The following is a 16,005-nucleotide window of genomic DNA, read 5'->3' on the forward strand; positions in this document are numbered from 1 at the left end:
AAACCTTGTTGCAAGTGTTCCTAAGCTTGCTGATTAGGATTAATGTGCCACATCTGTTTCAGCCTTTTTCTTTTTTCAGCAGACCCAGTGTAGTTCTCTGAAATGAGCTTGCTTTGCCTGCAGTGTCTTCGAAGATTAGGATCTACCAAGATCCTAATTTTGCATCCTAGCTCAGTCCTCAGTAAAATAGTGTGTGTATATACACACGCACACAATTTTTACATTTCCTAACTTTGCAAATACGGGAAGGGATCATACTGCAGAACTTAGAGTCCGATACATGGAAGCCACATGCAGATTTCGAACTGAAGTGTAGTAGCCACACTGGACAAGCATTACGAAGGGAAATGGGTGGGGACAGCAAATTAGAAGTAAAGTAGATGAATTGGAAAGGAGGAGGCAGAGGGATAAAATTTTATTCACTGAAAAATACAGATTCAGGTTAATGAGAAGATATTTGAATCCCCTTTTGAAAGTCAAATATTAACAAAGTAAGGTCAGGATGTTTTGATTTTGTATAAGCAGAATGAATTTATTTTGCTTTGAAATAACGTTTCAATTTTGAATTTTATTTTTCTGAAATGACATTTCAAAGTGTACAAAGAGATTAAAAAAGTTTAATATCAAAAATAATATGACAAAACAGATCCTAATCCCTCCCCCAACTCCCCAGCCCCGCTCCTTATCCAGTACTACCAGTAAATTGTAAGTAAAAGTAAACTTGAAAATTCAGATATTGGCTCAACTCCCATGAAATACAACCTCTCCCTTAGTTAGACAAGACCACTGATGAGACTTGGGCAGAATCCTGAAGTGCATCTTTTGGTGCTGTAAGAACATGTGAAAGACTTTGTCAGAGCTTTAACTTTAAAGACTTGCTGAATCAATAAATAAATTTTCATTTGAACTATTGACATAAGAAAAGTTTTCATTATTGGATTACTTCTGTTTACATTATTAATGTGGCAACATTACGTCCAGATAAAACAGCAGTTAGCTATTTCCAATCACTTATTTGTTAATATTTTCATAAAAGATGGGAAGTAGAATGCTGAGGTTCCTTTAATGACTGCTGGAGAGAGCAATATTAGAACATGGACCATTTTAAAATCTTCTTTATTAGGCATTTATGTAAACAGTACTTTGGTTTTACTCTAAGTACAAACCCAGTGTAATCTACTGGAACTTGTTAAAATTCACCATCAAGATTTGGAAATAAATAAGCTGGGGTTTTTTTCCCAAAGCAATTGAGATTTATTATTCTTGTTATGACTGCCTCCTGTTCCTGTGCTAAATTAAGCTGGGATAGCAGCAGCGTGGTTGCAGGGCTCACTTCCTCCCTCCTCTCTCACAGTATAATTTATGAGCTGCTGGACATTGTCCAACAGGAAATCCAGTCGTACAGGGAAAACCATCACAACCTACAGGAGGAGAACGTACTGGCTTTAAATGATAGTGTGGTTGCGAGTGAGATCTGGAAATGTTTCCAGGCTCCCAGACACTGCTCGGTCCCTCCTAGCACCAGGCTTTGCTGAAGCTGAACCGCTGGCACACCTTTCCACAACACCCAGTGGCCAGGCCCTGGTGTGGGTGGCTGGGGAACCAACCTGCAGAAGACACTGTGGAACAAGATGATCCCCATCACTCCAACATAGCCTGTCCACCCCCCTTAGGTACTTGTGTGTGTGTATTTTCCAAATCCTGAGGTAGAAGTGTGAGGCACTGCCAGCCTGGTCCCATGCTGCAGGACCCCTGCGCGCACAGTGTGCCCACACTGTTGCATCAGTACTCGTGCATCAAACCTTGGAGTGGTCTGAAATTGGAACAGAGCTGCTGTATGTCTGCAGATAGACACACAGAAAGAGTGAAACATCACTTCTATGTCCATTTTTTCTGAAGAGAAATAGGGAACAAGAACTGAAATTCCCTGGGGGGAAAAAAGTAATCCTACCTGCTGGACCATGGTTTCTTTATACATGATATATCACTTGACATCTGCAGGGAAACCACACTTGGGTGCCTCTGCTGACTCTGCAAGAATATGATCTTGCAGGGCTATATATAGGATGCCTGCTCCAAGACCTGTCAGATACTGGAAACGCAGACAGATATAGTACCATGGTTATATTGACAGTTAGAAATCAGAGGTTCAACAGCTCCACGGATGACATTCCAATTAAAAGTGATAAAAATAAAAAATATGCTGTTCAAATGGTATTACTTTACAGTGAGCTCAAGTCTCCAGTTTGTGGTGAGTTTGTTTTTAGAGAGGATGGTATGCTGCTCCCAGCAAAGCTACGTAAACATTTTCTACCAAGCCAGAATGTTTTTCCTAGAGCTGATATCTCATGCCTACTCAGGCTCTTGGCTTCAGTTCAGAAAAGTATTTTACTAGAGAATTCACATATGCAAAAATGAACCTGTGGGACCTGATCTTATAAATCTCATTAGTCAAAAGGAAGCATGAAAGTTGTGCAACTGTGGAGATGAGAGCCAGATACTATATGGAATCATAGAAGCATTTGGGTTGGAAAAGATGTTTAAGATCATCAAGTCCAACGGTTAACCCAGGACTGCCAAGTCAACCACTAAAGCATGTCCCTAAGAACCATATCTATGTGTTTTTTAAACACTCCAGGGATGGTGATTCCACCACCTCCCTGGGCAGCCTGTTCTGATGCTTGACCACCCTTTCAGTGAAGAAGTTTTTACTGATATCCAATCTAAACCTCCCCTGGTGCAACTTGAGGCTGTTTCCTCTTGTCCTATCACTTGTTATCTGGGAGAAGAGACCGACCCTCACCTGTCTACAACCTCCTTTCAGGTAGCTGTAGAGAGGGGTAAGGTCTTCCTTCACTCTCCTTTCCTCAAGACTAAACATCCCCAGGTCCCTCCATAAGTTCCCAGCTCCTCATAAGACTCCCAGACCCTTCACCAGCTTTGCTGCCCTCCTCTGGACACGCTCCAGCACCTCAATGTCCTTCTTGTAGTGAGGGGCCCAAAACTGGACACAGTATTCAAGGTGTGGCCTCACCAGCACCAAGTACTGGGGGACAATCCCTTCCCTGGTCCTGCTGGCCACACTGTTTTGGATACAAGCCAGGATGCCGTTGGCTGCCTTGGCCACCTGGGCACACTGCTGGCTCATATTCAGCTGGCTCTTAACCAGCACCCCCAGGTCCCTTTTGGCCAGGCAGCTTTCCAGCCACTCTTCCCCAAGCCCATAGTGTTGTGTGGGGTTGTTGTAACCCAGGTGCAGGACCCGGCACTGAGCCTTGTTGAACTTCATACAATTGGCCTCAGCGAATCGGTCCAGTCTGTTCAGATCTCTCTGCAGCCTGCCCTCAAAGCAGATCAACATCCCAGCCAGTACAGTGTCATCTGCAAACTTACTGAGAGTGCACTCAATCCCCTCATACAGGTCATTGGTAAAGATATTAAACTGGGCTGGCCCCAGTGCTGAGCCCTGGGGAACACCATTTGTGACCAGCCGCCAGCTGGATGTCGCTCCATTCACCACCGCTCTTTGGGCTCAGCCAGCACTTTACCCAGCACAGAATACCCCTGTCCAAGCCATGGGCAGCCAGCTTCTCCAGGAGAATGAGGTAGGAAATGGTGTCAAAGGCTTTACTAAAGTCTAGGTAGGCAACATCCACGGCCTTTCCCTCATTCACTAAATGGGTCATCCTGTTGTAGAAGGAGTTCAGGTTTTGACAAGGACCTGCCATAGCTTCCCACCTGGAAAACCAGTAATGGGTAATAATCAGAGGGCTGTACCAGACCAGAGAGTTTTCTAGTAACATCCCTCACCCAGGCTCCAGGGAGGCAGCAGATTCCCTGTGGGTTGCGTCCGATTGGCATGTCAGGCTCTCTGTTCCTCTCAGAGTGGAGTCACTGATGACAGCCACCTTTCTTTTTTTCTTAGCAGAGGCGGTTGTGATGCCTGGCGTTGACCAACTCTCCCTAGGCAGCCCCTCTAACCGGGACAGGCCTTTGCCCACATTGTTTTCCTGGCCCTTGGGTTCCAGAGCCGCACACCTATTGTATAGGGGCACCTGGGAAGTGGGCTGGGAGGTGATTCACTTGCTGCCCTGAGCAGGGACCTGTTACCATTCGTCCTCACCTCTTAGGTCCTCTCCTGCCTGATGGTGAGAGGGCAGGGAAGCCTCCGCTTCTTGTGGTGTGTCCGTGCCGTGCATTTGTCTCAGTGATGGTAGAGAGCGGCTCCAGCAGCCTATCTCCCTCTCACACTCCCTGACACTCCTTAACCTTTCTCCTTCCCCTTCCAGCTCCCACCAGGCAGAGCAGATCACCCACCCGGGTGCCCTCCGGCAGCAGCAGCAGGCTGGGACACTCCCTGCGGCCATGACTTGGGCCCTGTGCGGTTACGTGGGAGCCGTCTGGGATGCCACATGCCTTCTGGCACTGGCTTTTGGCTGAGTGGAAACCATAGCTCAGTTTCTTCTGGGAGAGTGATTTCCACAGCTTGAGCTCGCCTCTCTAAGCTGTTAGTGCGACTGCATGGCGACTGCCGTGCCATGCCCCAGCCGTCGCGCTCTCTGGGCGCTGCTTTCGTATGGGTGGGGGTTTGGCCACCTTCACTCCTGGTCCTGCATACGCTGGGTCAGAGCTGCCGCTTGCCAGGGCCTCAATGCTTCCCGCCCTGGGAGGAGGGCCGGGGCACCCACACTCGCTCCGTGCTCGCTTTACAGTTTTGCCAGTTCATGGAAAGCTCCCCATGGTCCCCTGGTGCGATCCTCCGCTCTGGAGCATGTCTGCCGGAGTAGCATACGGGAGATCAAAAGTCAGTCAAAAAAGGCTAGAGGAGGAAGAAACAAAGTTCAACTTCATAATCTCATTTGTGGTGGTGTGCTTTTTTTTTTTTTTTCTTCTCAATTTGTGGTGGTGTGCTTTTTTTTTTTTTTTTTCTCTCAGTACTATGTCTATAAAATGTACTCGGTGCAACCTTTCCAGAAACTAAACCAGAGATTTATGTGTTTCAGCCAATACTGATCTGGCCTGACTAGATCATCAGGAAATAAAAATGTTCTGGCCAATTCAGCTGAATGCAATTTGTATAACAAAAATACCCACCCCACAACCAAAAAGTGTTTGCATCTGAACAAGTTTATGTACTTAGTACTATTTGACCTGTTGTTAAGCGTTATGCTTCAGAACACAGCTGGGAAACTGTCCACCTTTAGACAGAAAGGCTGGAGGTCAGAGTGGAAAGCTCCTAACCCTTCTCTGATTTCCGTGGGGAAGAATGGAATAGAGGATCAGCCTTCAGGGTAAAGGAATACAAATACAAATTCTTGGGAAGGTGCAGAGCTCTGTGTGGGCTGACGTAGCCTGCCCCACAGGACTCTGTGCTCGGTTTGTGCTGGTTTGGGTCACTCCGTGCAGCGCTGCATGCTGCAACCCTGCTGAACGGTGTAATAACCAATGCAGAGAGTGTGCTGAGAGATGCACCCACTTTCTGTGTTGAGATTTGGGGTTTGCTTTGCAAGGCAATGCCAGCTTTGGCTTTCAAAGAATGGTGATCGGCAGAAGCTGCTCCTGGCAGGAATCTTGAAAGGAGAAGGTCCTGAATACCCCCAACCACTGGAAGGAGGGGAGGAATTGGCACAAGCTAAGTGCTGGTGCATGATGACAGGAACCAGGCAGTAGGGATAAACGATGCCGGTTTGTAGGGATGTTGATTTTACTGGTGCATCTGCCAAAAACATCAGCTGTGCCTGGCCGGTCTGCAGATGCGCATGCGTAGTATGGCGCAATAACCAGAAGGAAGTGTTACTCAGCTCCACTTTCTAAGGGTCAGTGGCTAAGCGGAGAGGCATCCATGATGTCCCACGGAGAGAGACCCTGAGAGAGACAGCGAGGTACAGATGTGCAGTTGGGAGTTCATGAGGAGCTATCACAGGCCAGTTGTACTTTTTTCTGAAGGTCTTACTGCAGCTGGGGGACCTTTCCCATGTGGAGCAAGGGTTCAGAGGGCTCATCCAACTGGCAGGCACGTGGCTGGTGCCCTCAGCTCCCAGGGGTGGTGACTGAGCAGCCTGATAACATGATTGTGAGTAGGGCAGCTGGGAGGTGGCGTGTGCCGGGCTCTGGCAGCTTTCCTGGGGTGCTGCTGAGCTGGGAGGGAGGCAGATGGAGAAAGCTGGGGGTTTCATAGCTTGTGGGCTTGGCTATAAGGTCTGCTGGAAGGATACCTGCTTGCAGTTAGTCATATGGTAAGCTGCACTTATATCTTCATTAATTCGTCCTTTCTTCTATGTGAGGGAGAAGTGTAAGAAAAAAGGTGGCATGAGGTTGCTTTTAACGTATAAAATTCCCTCTGTATAAAGCTATTCCTCTGGAGATATAAAAAGCAAATTTACATGGTATCTCTCAATTGCACAAGACCAGATAGCAAAATCTTCAGTAAAAGGTGAAGATCTGTCTTGCCAGGTAATTTTTTTCCATGTGCTTTGTTGTTTCACCTCTGTTTCTTTCTAGTTGGGGTTATCTGGTAAGTGGAAATTCCCTTCCAGGAGCAAAAATGCTGACAAGTGAAAGTAGGGCACAACTGGGCATTTTGGAAAGCTGATGGGGTTAGGGCAGACTGGGAGCCCTGGGTACTGACAGGGGAGCTGGCAGGGGTTAGTATCCATCTATGGAGTGGGGAGAGGGAACAGGGATGGGGGAGCAATGGAGAAAAGCTGCCTGGAAACATCATCCCACCCTACTCCCCGGCTTTCCTCTCTGTTTATCTTCTGCCCCTCAAATCCCACACTTCAAATCCACAAACTTCAAATTCTTCTGCCACAGCAGCAGCAGCAGCACACTGCTGTGCAGAGGGGAGAAAAGGGACCGCCACATCCAAAAAAATCTCCCAGAACTGCTGGATCTCATGAATCTCCTGCAGTGGGATTTGCGAGCAAATTAAGTGTGAGCATTTTTCTAGGAACAGGCCTGGCTGGTGTTACTGCGTACAAAGAGCATCCATGGTCTGAAGGCAGTGCTGGAGCAAGCTGAGGCTGTGAAGGAGATGTGGGTCCTTCCTTGCTCTTTGTTCTGGCAGTCCAGGGGCTGCCAAGCCTTTGTTTGTGGACCTTTGTACTGTAACCAGCTCTGTAAGGGAGCTCCTCCTATGACGTTTTCCTCTGACTAGCCTGCTCTGAATACCCGTGGTCCCTGCCAAGGCATGAAGAGCATCAGAGCAGGATAAATGACCATTTTCAGTTTCTGTTTGAATAGGGTGCTCAAATTCTTTGGGTAACCCTGAGTAGCTCAGCCACAGACCCTTGCAAACTCCATGGCATGCAGGTGGGCAGGTCTCAGCTGTGTCTGTGTGCTTCACGATAGGGAAATGTTGTAGGAGCAGCAAAGTGATGAGATGCATGGAAAAGCATTGGCTGGGTCCAAAACTGGGACATTCAAAGGAGGCTAAAGCACTGCATCAAGCAAAATAAAATCTTCTGAATTGGAATTATTGGTGGCTACCTGTTTCAGCTTCGTCTCTGTGTAGGTACTGTGTTTCCAGGGTAGACTGCAGAGCAGAGACTTTGCTGGTAAGTGATTTCCCCTGCCAAAGGAATTTGACACCTTCTCCTCAACTGGATGCAGAAGAAAGTAAGTTCATGAGTTGAGAGGAAGACAGGGAGTTCACTGAGCAAAACAGACTTGACTTGGGGAAACTTAATTTATTGCCAATTAAAATAGATTTGGATGGTAAGAAACAAACCCAAAAATTAGAACACCACCTTCCCCTCATCCACCTTCTTCCCAGGCTGAAATTCACTCCTTCAGTCCCAGCTTTTCTACTTCCCCCCTGCCTCCCACCCACAAGTGATGCAGAGGGGATGGGGAATGGGCGTTGGTCTCAGTCCATAAGAGTTGCCCCCCACCACTGCATTGTTCTCAGAAATTTCCCACACTCCAGCATGTCTCCTTTCCTCTGGGCTGCAGTCCTTCAGGATAAACCTGCTCTGGCATGAGCTCCTGCCCATGGACTGCAGCTTCCTTCAGGGCATGTCCACATGCTGCATCATGGGGTCCTCCATGTGTTGCAGTGTGGATATCTGCTCACAGAGGCCACCCCTGCAGCCCCTGCTGCCAGCACCTGGGCACCTGCACCCGGTACAGTACCTGTGAGCATCACCTTCGCTTTCACCAGTGCCCTCTGAAGACGTCCTGACGTTTGCAGCTGATCACACACTGCCTGAAAGCCAAATCTTATTCTTATTAGCCAGGTGGCACTATTGGCCTTCCTATAACAAGCCGAGTTTATTCTGTCAAGTTTTATTTTCTTACAATGTGTATTTTAGAAAGATATATTTTAGAGAAAAACAGTGACCTTTGTCCAGCCCAGAGAGGTCAGGGTCATTTCTGTGGTGCTTACCATGCCACATAAATGTACAAACATCAGTTTATTTGTTCTGGGCCAAACATGCACTTCCCAGGTTGGAGGGGTCTCCTTTTCTGAGAAGCAGTTAGACTTCTAACCAGACCAGGGATATCACATAGTGTGACAGCTTTGGAAAAGACCCATACTTTAATGTGGATTTCTCTTCTGATTAGGTGTTGGTCAGCTCTTCTGCACCTGTGGTATCTTCTGACTCATCCACCTGCTCCCAAAATGGAGTACACCTGGTATTGGCTTGATGATTCTGGGCACTGGATTGAGTATGGGGAAAAGGTGAGATCCACCTGCTGTCCATGCCAAAAGCTCTTGTTAAGCCGTCTTTGAAGAGTTATTTAGGGCACGTTGTTCTGCAGCTGGGGTGTTGCACACGCGCTGCTGGGTGCCCTTGCAGTGCTGCTCTGATGCCCTGGTGGGTTTGTCTTCTTAATTTTCCGTTCATCAAAGCAGTACTGCTACTCTGTGAAAGCATTCAAAGGCCTGGCTTTGAAAGTGGGGGCATTTTCCAGAGATGACAGACACCTTTTGGCTGAAGCTGACACACAGGCTGAAGGCTGCTTGGTTGCTGTTGCTACAAGCAGCTGTTCTCTGTGGGCTACCCCTCTCGCTAAAGAACAAAATGCTTGAAGCCTTTAAGACTTAGTTCAAAATGGCATTCAGTGATACAGGCCGGGGAAAATACTGCTTTTTCCCCACAGTGTCACCTAAACCAAAGACTATTTTCTTGTTCTTTCTACAGCATCCGGATCACTGCTCTGCCACGGTAACATCTGCAGATCTGGAGAAAGAATTTCTAGCTGACCAGAAAGGCACGGTGTTATTCACAACTGGTTCTCAGATGTATGAGTTAGACTTTGAAGGTGAAATAGCTCCTTATTTTAAGCCACTTATACAGTGCAGCAGGCTGTAAGGCAGCCTCCTTCATGCAGGGTTCTCACCCTGTGTCTGGGTTTCTTTGAACAGGTCTTTTTCCTCCTGTAAGTTTTCTCCAAGCAGAACTTGAGCAGCATGTACATTTCTCTGCAGTTTTGAAATACCCTGCTCGAGCTTTTAGACTTGTGCATCTATAGCCAAAAAATCATCTCTGACAATGTAGTATATTCAGCAGAAGAGCCGACTGTAAATATTTCATGGCATCTGGTGTATGCATTTGGGTTTATACAACTAAAGAGGAGGAATGAAAAAGGGAAAAAAAAAAAAAAAAGGACTGAGAAGTCAAATGGTGAAGAAGTGAGCCCATGATAGACGTCTTGCAAACTGCTTATGCAGTGAGAAAGCACATAGGTGCAGCAAAGGAAAATTTAGGGCTGATTGCACAGAGAGAAAAACGGCAAAATGAGAAATGCTTTTTCTGTTTCTGATTTACCCATCTTAAAACTCCTGTTAGCTTTCCAAACTTTAAATCTGTTTCCTGGCATGAATAAAGAGGGTGGTGTTTAAAGGAGGAAACAATGGATAATTAGCTATGTCACACAGCATGTGCTCTGTGATATTGCTGCAGGACCAAGAAGAGAGGGCAGACTTTCCTCTTAGCACCATGTAACAATCCTGCACTGCTAGGAAAGCTAGATTTATGGCCTCCATCGTATTGAAAACTCTTCCCTGCTGTAGGCCTGACATCAGATGTGGTTTTCTCTGGCCAACAGCCTGGATGTGAATGCATGTGCAAGTGCAGTTGGTAGTTGACTGCCTTTGAGCTTCACAACCTATGCTAGCAGGTGGCTGGCCTTGCTGATCTCCAAGCAGAGCAGCACAAGCGGGAATGGTTTTGAAGTATGGGGTAGGTGTGATAAAGGGAGCACCTTGACGTGGTATTCGGGGCTACCTCTTGCTTTGTTTCTTTTTTAAACATATAAGGGTATGTCCCTGGACAATAAATTATCTAATTATTGAGTCATTGTGTTTTTATTTCAAGACATGGTCCAAACAAATTTGACCTATGGAACTCGAAGAAAAGTTGCCCGATGGCCAAAATTTTGGTCCTCTCAAGGTGGACAAGACAGAAGGTAATATACTTCAGAAGAAGATAATATATTTAATAATGTCGCTACCTGACAGCACCTTTCTGCTAAGAATACCCTCAGTTTTAGAGTTCTTATATTCATGTTTAGATACCTTTTGTTGACTGGTTTAATGGCAAATTTTGTGGTGACAGTATTTGTAAATTATGCAACGCTTCTGTGAAGCGTGCTGAAGGGATGTTTGGTCGCAGTCTCTGGCAGCTGTGAGGGACCCCTAGAGTAGTTTTGTTCTCTCTGTGAGAGCAAGGCCACATAGGGCTGACACAACTGTGCCAGGGATTTTTATTCCTTGATTTATACCCCAACAGTACTAAACAAACTGTGCGCAGAGTAGGAGCATGGGACTGCCAGTCCCAAGAACTGTGGAACAGATAGATGTCATCCCCTGAAAAGCTGAGGACAGAATAAAACACAGAAGCAAATCCCTCTAAATGAAGTAAACTGAATGCACTTATTTGAGATAGCCTATCTTACGGCTTTTTTAAAGGAAGTTCAGCTTGGCAGAGTTTGAGTATGTCTGCTGTAGAAGTCAGTTGTGCTACTGCTTTATTTTAGAAAGAGCCACCTTTGCTTCAGAAACTCACTAGCAGACGGTGCATTTGAAGCTAAGTGTTCAATTTAAGGGTCAGTTCAACCAAGGGTGCGTTCATTCAAAAAAAAGGGAGACAAACTGTAGCTCCTGAATGGATGCTACTGCTTCTGTTGCCTGGTTTAAGACATGCATGCCAGGAGGGCATTAATGCTGGAAGTCGTTGAGCACTGACCAGTGAAGTAGTGCCTGCAGGGCACAAGCCTCCACCCGCAGCCTCCTGACAAGCTTGATCTTGGACAAATAGGGGCAGGCCACCCATCTGGCCAGGGATTTAGAGATGAGTAGCCACATGGAGGGAGAGGGCTCGCACTCCTGTTTCCTAGAGGTTCAAGCAGCACACATGGAGGGCTAGCTGGAACAGTTGTACAAACCATTCAGCTAGGAGCATGTTACTCCTCATTTGAAGCTCTCCTATCAAAGTCTTGACCTGCCAAGAGATGCATTAGTGCCACTAGGACGTGTGTGGAAATCTAAACTGGAGGAAGGGACAATGGTAATGTGGAAACTAAAACAAAAATAAAAATCCAGTGATAACAGTGGCTGGATCCTCTGGAAGAGGGATTTAGTTAGGAGTATCGTGGACTGACTTGCTTCTTTTTCTTTTCTGCAGCCAAAACATGACTCTGTCATGTTCCATCTATCCTCCACAATGGGACCAATCTGCACTGCCTGATATTGGGTTCAAGGTATGTCTTTCCAACTCTCCAAGGGGTAGGGCAAACCATGTCCTGTACTGATTTTTCTGAGAATGTGACCCAAGGCAGTTGAGATATTCCTGGTTTTTAAATATGTCTTATAAAATAAGAAACCATGAGGTAAACCAGCACTGAGAGTTTCACATTCAGAATAGACCTGTGTCTCCTGGGAGGCTCTCTGAGACCCCCTACATAAACCATGCTGGATAAGAAAGACCCTTTTCTCCACTACAGGTCTGACCTGTCCTTTGCACTCTCCCAAGGCACCTGATCCTCTGATAAACTGGACGAGCTGCATCTTAAGGGGGTGTGCCAGTATTTCCTCTGTTGATTTGAGGCAAAATATTATTTGCTGTGTTAAAACTAGGGCTTAGCCTTGCAGGGAAGACGCTAGAAGGAGCTATAATGTCAAATTAAGGTGAAACTGATATTCATTATTCTCATAGTGGCATGAATACTGCTGTGCATTTCATCTTCAGGTTACTTTGAAGTAAAAGTAACCTAGATGCAGAGGTGGGTCCACCGAAGGAAGCTCGTTGGGATTGCATTCATCTCCCTCAGTCAGTGCCTATGCTTCCACATAGTGGGTGAATGTGAAGGTGGGGAGAGGATGGTTAACTGGAAAGACAGCAGAAGCTTGTGATTTTACCGGCAGGACTTTTCCCCTGATGTGAGGAGGTTGGTGAGTCCTTTGGACTTTGGGAGTTGTTGCTGTCAGTAATACATTATTTATGGTGTTTCCAAAATTTTCAGTTGGTACAGCTCAGCTGCACTTCCCATGAGTATGGAAAAATTAAGAGGCTGTTTGAGAAGACAATGAAAAATTACTGCATCCACCAAATGCAGAGGATCCAGAACCCCACGCTTTGGCAAGTTTTTCAGTGGTTTGTATCTATTTTATTTCATTATCCTTATGGCAGCAGAAGACTGGTATTTCCTGATCTATTGTCCTCCATACTAGCATTAGGAGTCGCCAAATCCAGCAGCCCAGCAGAGGTGAGCCTGCCGTGTATCTGTGTGCCTGTGTCCGGCTGGTAGCAAGGTTCAGCACGTGTTCCCAGTAGGCACACAGGCACAAACACACACATACACACAAAAGGTATGAATAAGCACACAGCTGGCCACGAAACCCAACACAGACAGCACAGCACTCATGCAATCATAAACAGCACCAATGGCCTCATCCTAGAATCCTAGAATCATTTGCATTGGAAAAGACCTTTAAGATCATCAGGTCCAACTATTAACATGGGACTGCTAAGTCCACCGCTAAACCATGACCCCAGGACCACACATCTATGTGTTTTTTAAACACTTCCAGGGATGGTGATTCCACCACCTCCCTTGGCAGTCTGTTCCAACGCTTGACCACCCTTTCAGTGAAGAAATTTTTCCTGATAACAAATCTAAACCTTCCTGGCAGGACTTGAGGGCGTTTCTTCTTATCTGGGAGAAGGGACTGACACCCACCTGTCTACAACCTCCTTTCAGGTAGCTGTAGATAGCGATAAGGTCCCCCTGTGATCATCCTGTTCCCTTCCTCCGGATGGCTGGGATGCAAGCCTTTTACTGGAACATATGTACATGTATGGGTCCCTCTAGGGGGTGGTCTTTAGACTCTCAGCCTACCAAGGCACTGGCCCCTGGATCCTCTCATCTTCAGTTAGGTTCTGCATATACACACACACACATGCAAGTGAGTTGCTATAGATTTTATGATGTCTTCACCATGAAAGCCTTGGCCTGGACCTCCTGGTCCCTCTGGTAAGCAAGCTCAGACCTTCTGGTCTCTCCAGCATCTGGCCAGACTTATGACTCTTTCAAAACCTGACTCCCAGGCCAGCTACCCTCCTCACTGGCTGTTCAGCCTTATGTTGGTTAATGATCACATACTGACACACCCCCCCTTGTTTGCTGTCATTACTGGTACTATGGATGTATAGCTCCTGTGACCGAAGGTCCTACTGCGGTTGCTGCACCCAGACCCCCATACATGCGCATGCACACAGGCTGGAAGGTCCATCACCCAAGTAAGAGTTAGAAATGGAGTTTAATGAGTACCCTATCAGGGCAGACTGTGCTGATCAGGCATAGGGCATGGTCAGACAAGTCTACTGGCCAGTCCTTTTTACCCCCTTATCTGTCTGTTTTCCTGTGTTTGTTCCTCCTCAGACCATTATGACCCCTCCCTTCTCCCACCTACAGTTCCTCTGTTAAACATCCCATTATAAGTCCTGTGCAAGCCCCAAATGCTCTTCCCCTCTGTCCCATAATAAGTCCTATATTCTCATCGACAGTACCCCCCTTATGTCTGTGAGCTGCTCTGGACTCTTTCCATTGCTCATGGTGCTGGTTGTCCCTTGGTTCCTGGGGCTGAGGTTCCCCTGGGGTAACCTTACAAGTGGCCGGGGCTGGGGTTCCTCTCTCTGTGATTATGCTGTTGGGATTGTCTCTGTGCTTTTTGTCTGTGTGGAAATGAGCCTTTTATCACATAACCTAACAGGTTGTGTGGGGGCTTCTTGCTAGTGTTATTCAAAAAGAAAGTTCTTTTCCTTCAGCGTGACTGAGCTGTGGTATCTCAGATTTATTCCTTTTGTTTTAGTGTCATCCACATAGGAGTTTAAAAAAAATAAAAAAGCAGACTTTTTATGTGATAAAGATAGGGGTAAAGATGATACAGTCTCTGCTGTGGCTTCATACAGCTCAGTTTTATAACCATATTTATGCATTCAAGATTTATATAACCTGGGAACTGACCAATTCCCAGTCAAGTGATGTTTGTCTCTCTACTCTCTCATGTGGTATGAAGTTGTGGGTGACACAGTCCATAGCAATGCTGAGAACTTTTTGTTTTGTTGGAAGGAGCCAGCTGTGCAGCCGGGTACCAACAGAAGTGCAAAGCAGGCAGTAACCCCACTGAGAGCAGTTTGTGTCACTGTTCCTCCATGACCCAAAAGTAGGAGGAGCTGAGTTGGGAAATTGTCCTTGTTTGAACCAGGGTAACATGTCATTAATTTCTGTTTGGTTGGGGTTTGGGGGTTTTTTTTTGTCCCTAGGCAAAAGGAGCAGATGAAGAAGCTCAGTAAATCAAAATGGGTGGATGAGCGACTCCTGTTCCACGGGACAAGTCCATCCCACGTGCCTGCCATCTGTGAGCAGAACTTCGACTGGAGGATCTGTGGGACTCATGGGACAATGTATGGAAAAGGTACAAGTGCATAACTGTGGGTTCAGAGGCTGTAGCAGCATGGGCTGCAGACCCCAGCCGGGCTGGTGGGTGGGTGTGAGGTGATCGACTGTCCCTGACTCCCGCACTCCTGCCATTAGGGCACTGTCAGCTGCGTGCATCTGCATTGCTGCAGGCAGCATCCACAGCAATCCCATTTTTGGAGGGGCTAAACCCACCCCTCTTTGCCTCAGGTTCCTGCTGTTTAGCAAAACTCTTGGGCAGGCAGGACTGGGAGGTTGATGGCAAGAAGTGGCTAGAGCGTATCGATGCTTTAGAATAAGCCGATGTGGAAACACCTGGCAAGGATGGGTGTAGAGCTACCTGGGCCTGCGAATTTCTGGCTGCCAAAGTGCTGATAGATGTTTATTCCTCAGTTGATGTATTGTCTTACTTGTGGCTTTTTCTGGTCCCTAGGAAGCTACTTTGCCAGAGATGCCAGCTATTCTCACAAGTACTGTTCCTCTCATAGTGGTTGCTACAGCATGTTTGTAGCTCATGTTCTTGTTGGAGACTTTGTTCAGGGAAACCCAGATTACCCTCGCCCTCCACCCAGAGCCGTTAATTCAAACAGACTTTATGACAGCTGTGTGAACGACCCGACAGACCCTTCCATCTTCGTCATCTTTGAGAAGCACCAGATTTACCCTGCCTATATCTTGGAGTACAGCAGTGGGGCCCAATGTATGATCCTGTAATGAATGGTGGAACCTCTGAATTTACACGGAATAAATTACACTTTAGTACATCTCTTTTTAATGTTTGTTCAATTTTAATAGTAGCTTTAGAACATTTTGTACTGCAGTGAACCAATATCCAACCCCTGAAGGACTTTGGGATGCTGCTGTTTGGTAGGTGCTATTCTTTTGCCAGCAGAAAGTGCTAAACTATAACCCCCCACCTTATCACTAGCCTGGGATGGGGATGTACCTGCCTTGTGTACCCTGATGCAGTGACACCTACTGCTGGCAAAAGTGGCACCGCTGAGTATATAATTAACTTGATTCACTGATATAGTCACTCAGGGATGGTTCCTGCCTGTGGTGCTGCTGATGTACCAAAGT

The 16,005-nt window shown here is 46.7% G+C and overlaps 1 protein-coding gene across 1 annotated transcript; it reads left to right on the plus strand.

The window, feature by feature from the left end:
* The first annotated feature begins 6,093 nt into the window (after nt 1–6,093).
* Nucleotides 6,094–15,689, plus strand: LOC308065379 (protein mono-ADP-ribosyltransferase PARP12-like). Its single transcript, XM_080391282.1, has 8 exons — nt 6,094–6,236; nt 8,566–8,683; nt 9,147–9,267; nt 10,323–10,413; nt 11,631–11,706; nt 12,469–12,599; nt 14,772–14,923; nt 15,359–15,689. The coding sequence occupies exons 1-8, from the start codon at nt 6,154–6,156 to the stop codon at nt 15,637–15,639; spliced, it is 1,053 nt and encodes a 350-aa protein (XP_080247408.1). The 5' UTR covers nt 6,094–6,153; the 3' UTR covers nt 15,640–15,689.
* Nucleotides 15,690–16,005: the final 316 nt, after the last annotated feature.

This window comes from Falco punctatus (assembly GCF_963210335.1).
Source record: "Falco punctatus genome assembly, chromosome: 6".
Classification (NCBI taxonomy): Eukaryota; Metazoa; Chordata; class Aves; order Falconiformes; family Falconidae; genus Falco; species Falco punctatus.

What these genes read in the sequence shown, in the direction of transcription:
- LOC308065379 (XM_080391282.1), top strand. Translation starts at nt 6,154, where the DNA reads ATGGAGAAAGCTGGGGGTTTCATAGCTTGTGGGCTTGGCTATAAGGTC. An exon ending in GGATTGAGTATGGGGAAAAG is followed by an intron (nt 8,684 to 9,146) that starts GTGAGATCCACC and finishes TTCTTTCTACAG; the next exon opens with CATCCGGATCACTGCTCTGC. An exon ending in CAAGGTGGACAAGACAGAAG is followed by an intron (nt 10,414 to 11,630) that starts GTAATATACTTC and finishes TCTTTTCTGCAG; the next exon opens with CCAAAACATGACTCTGTCAT.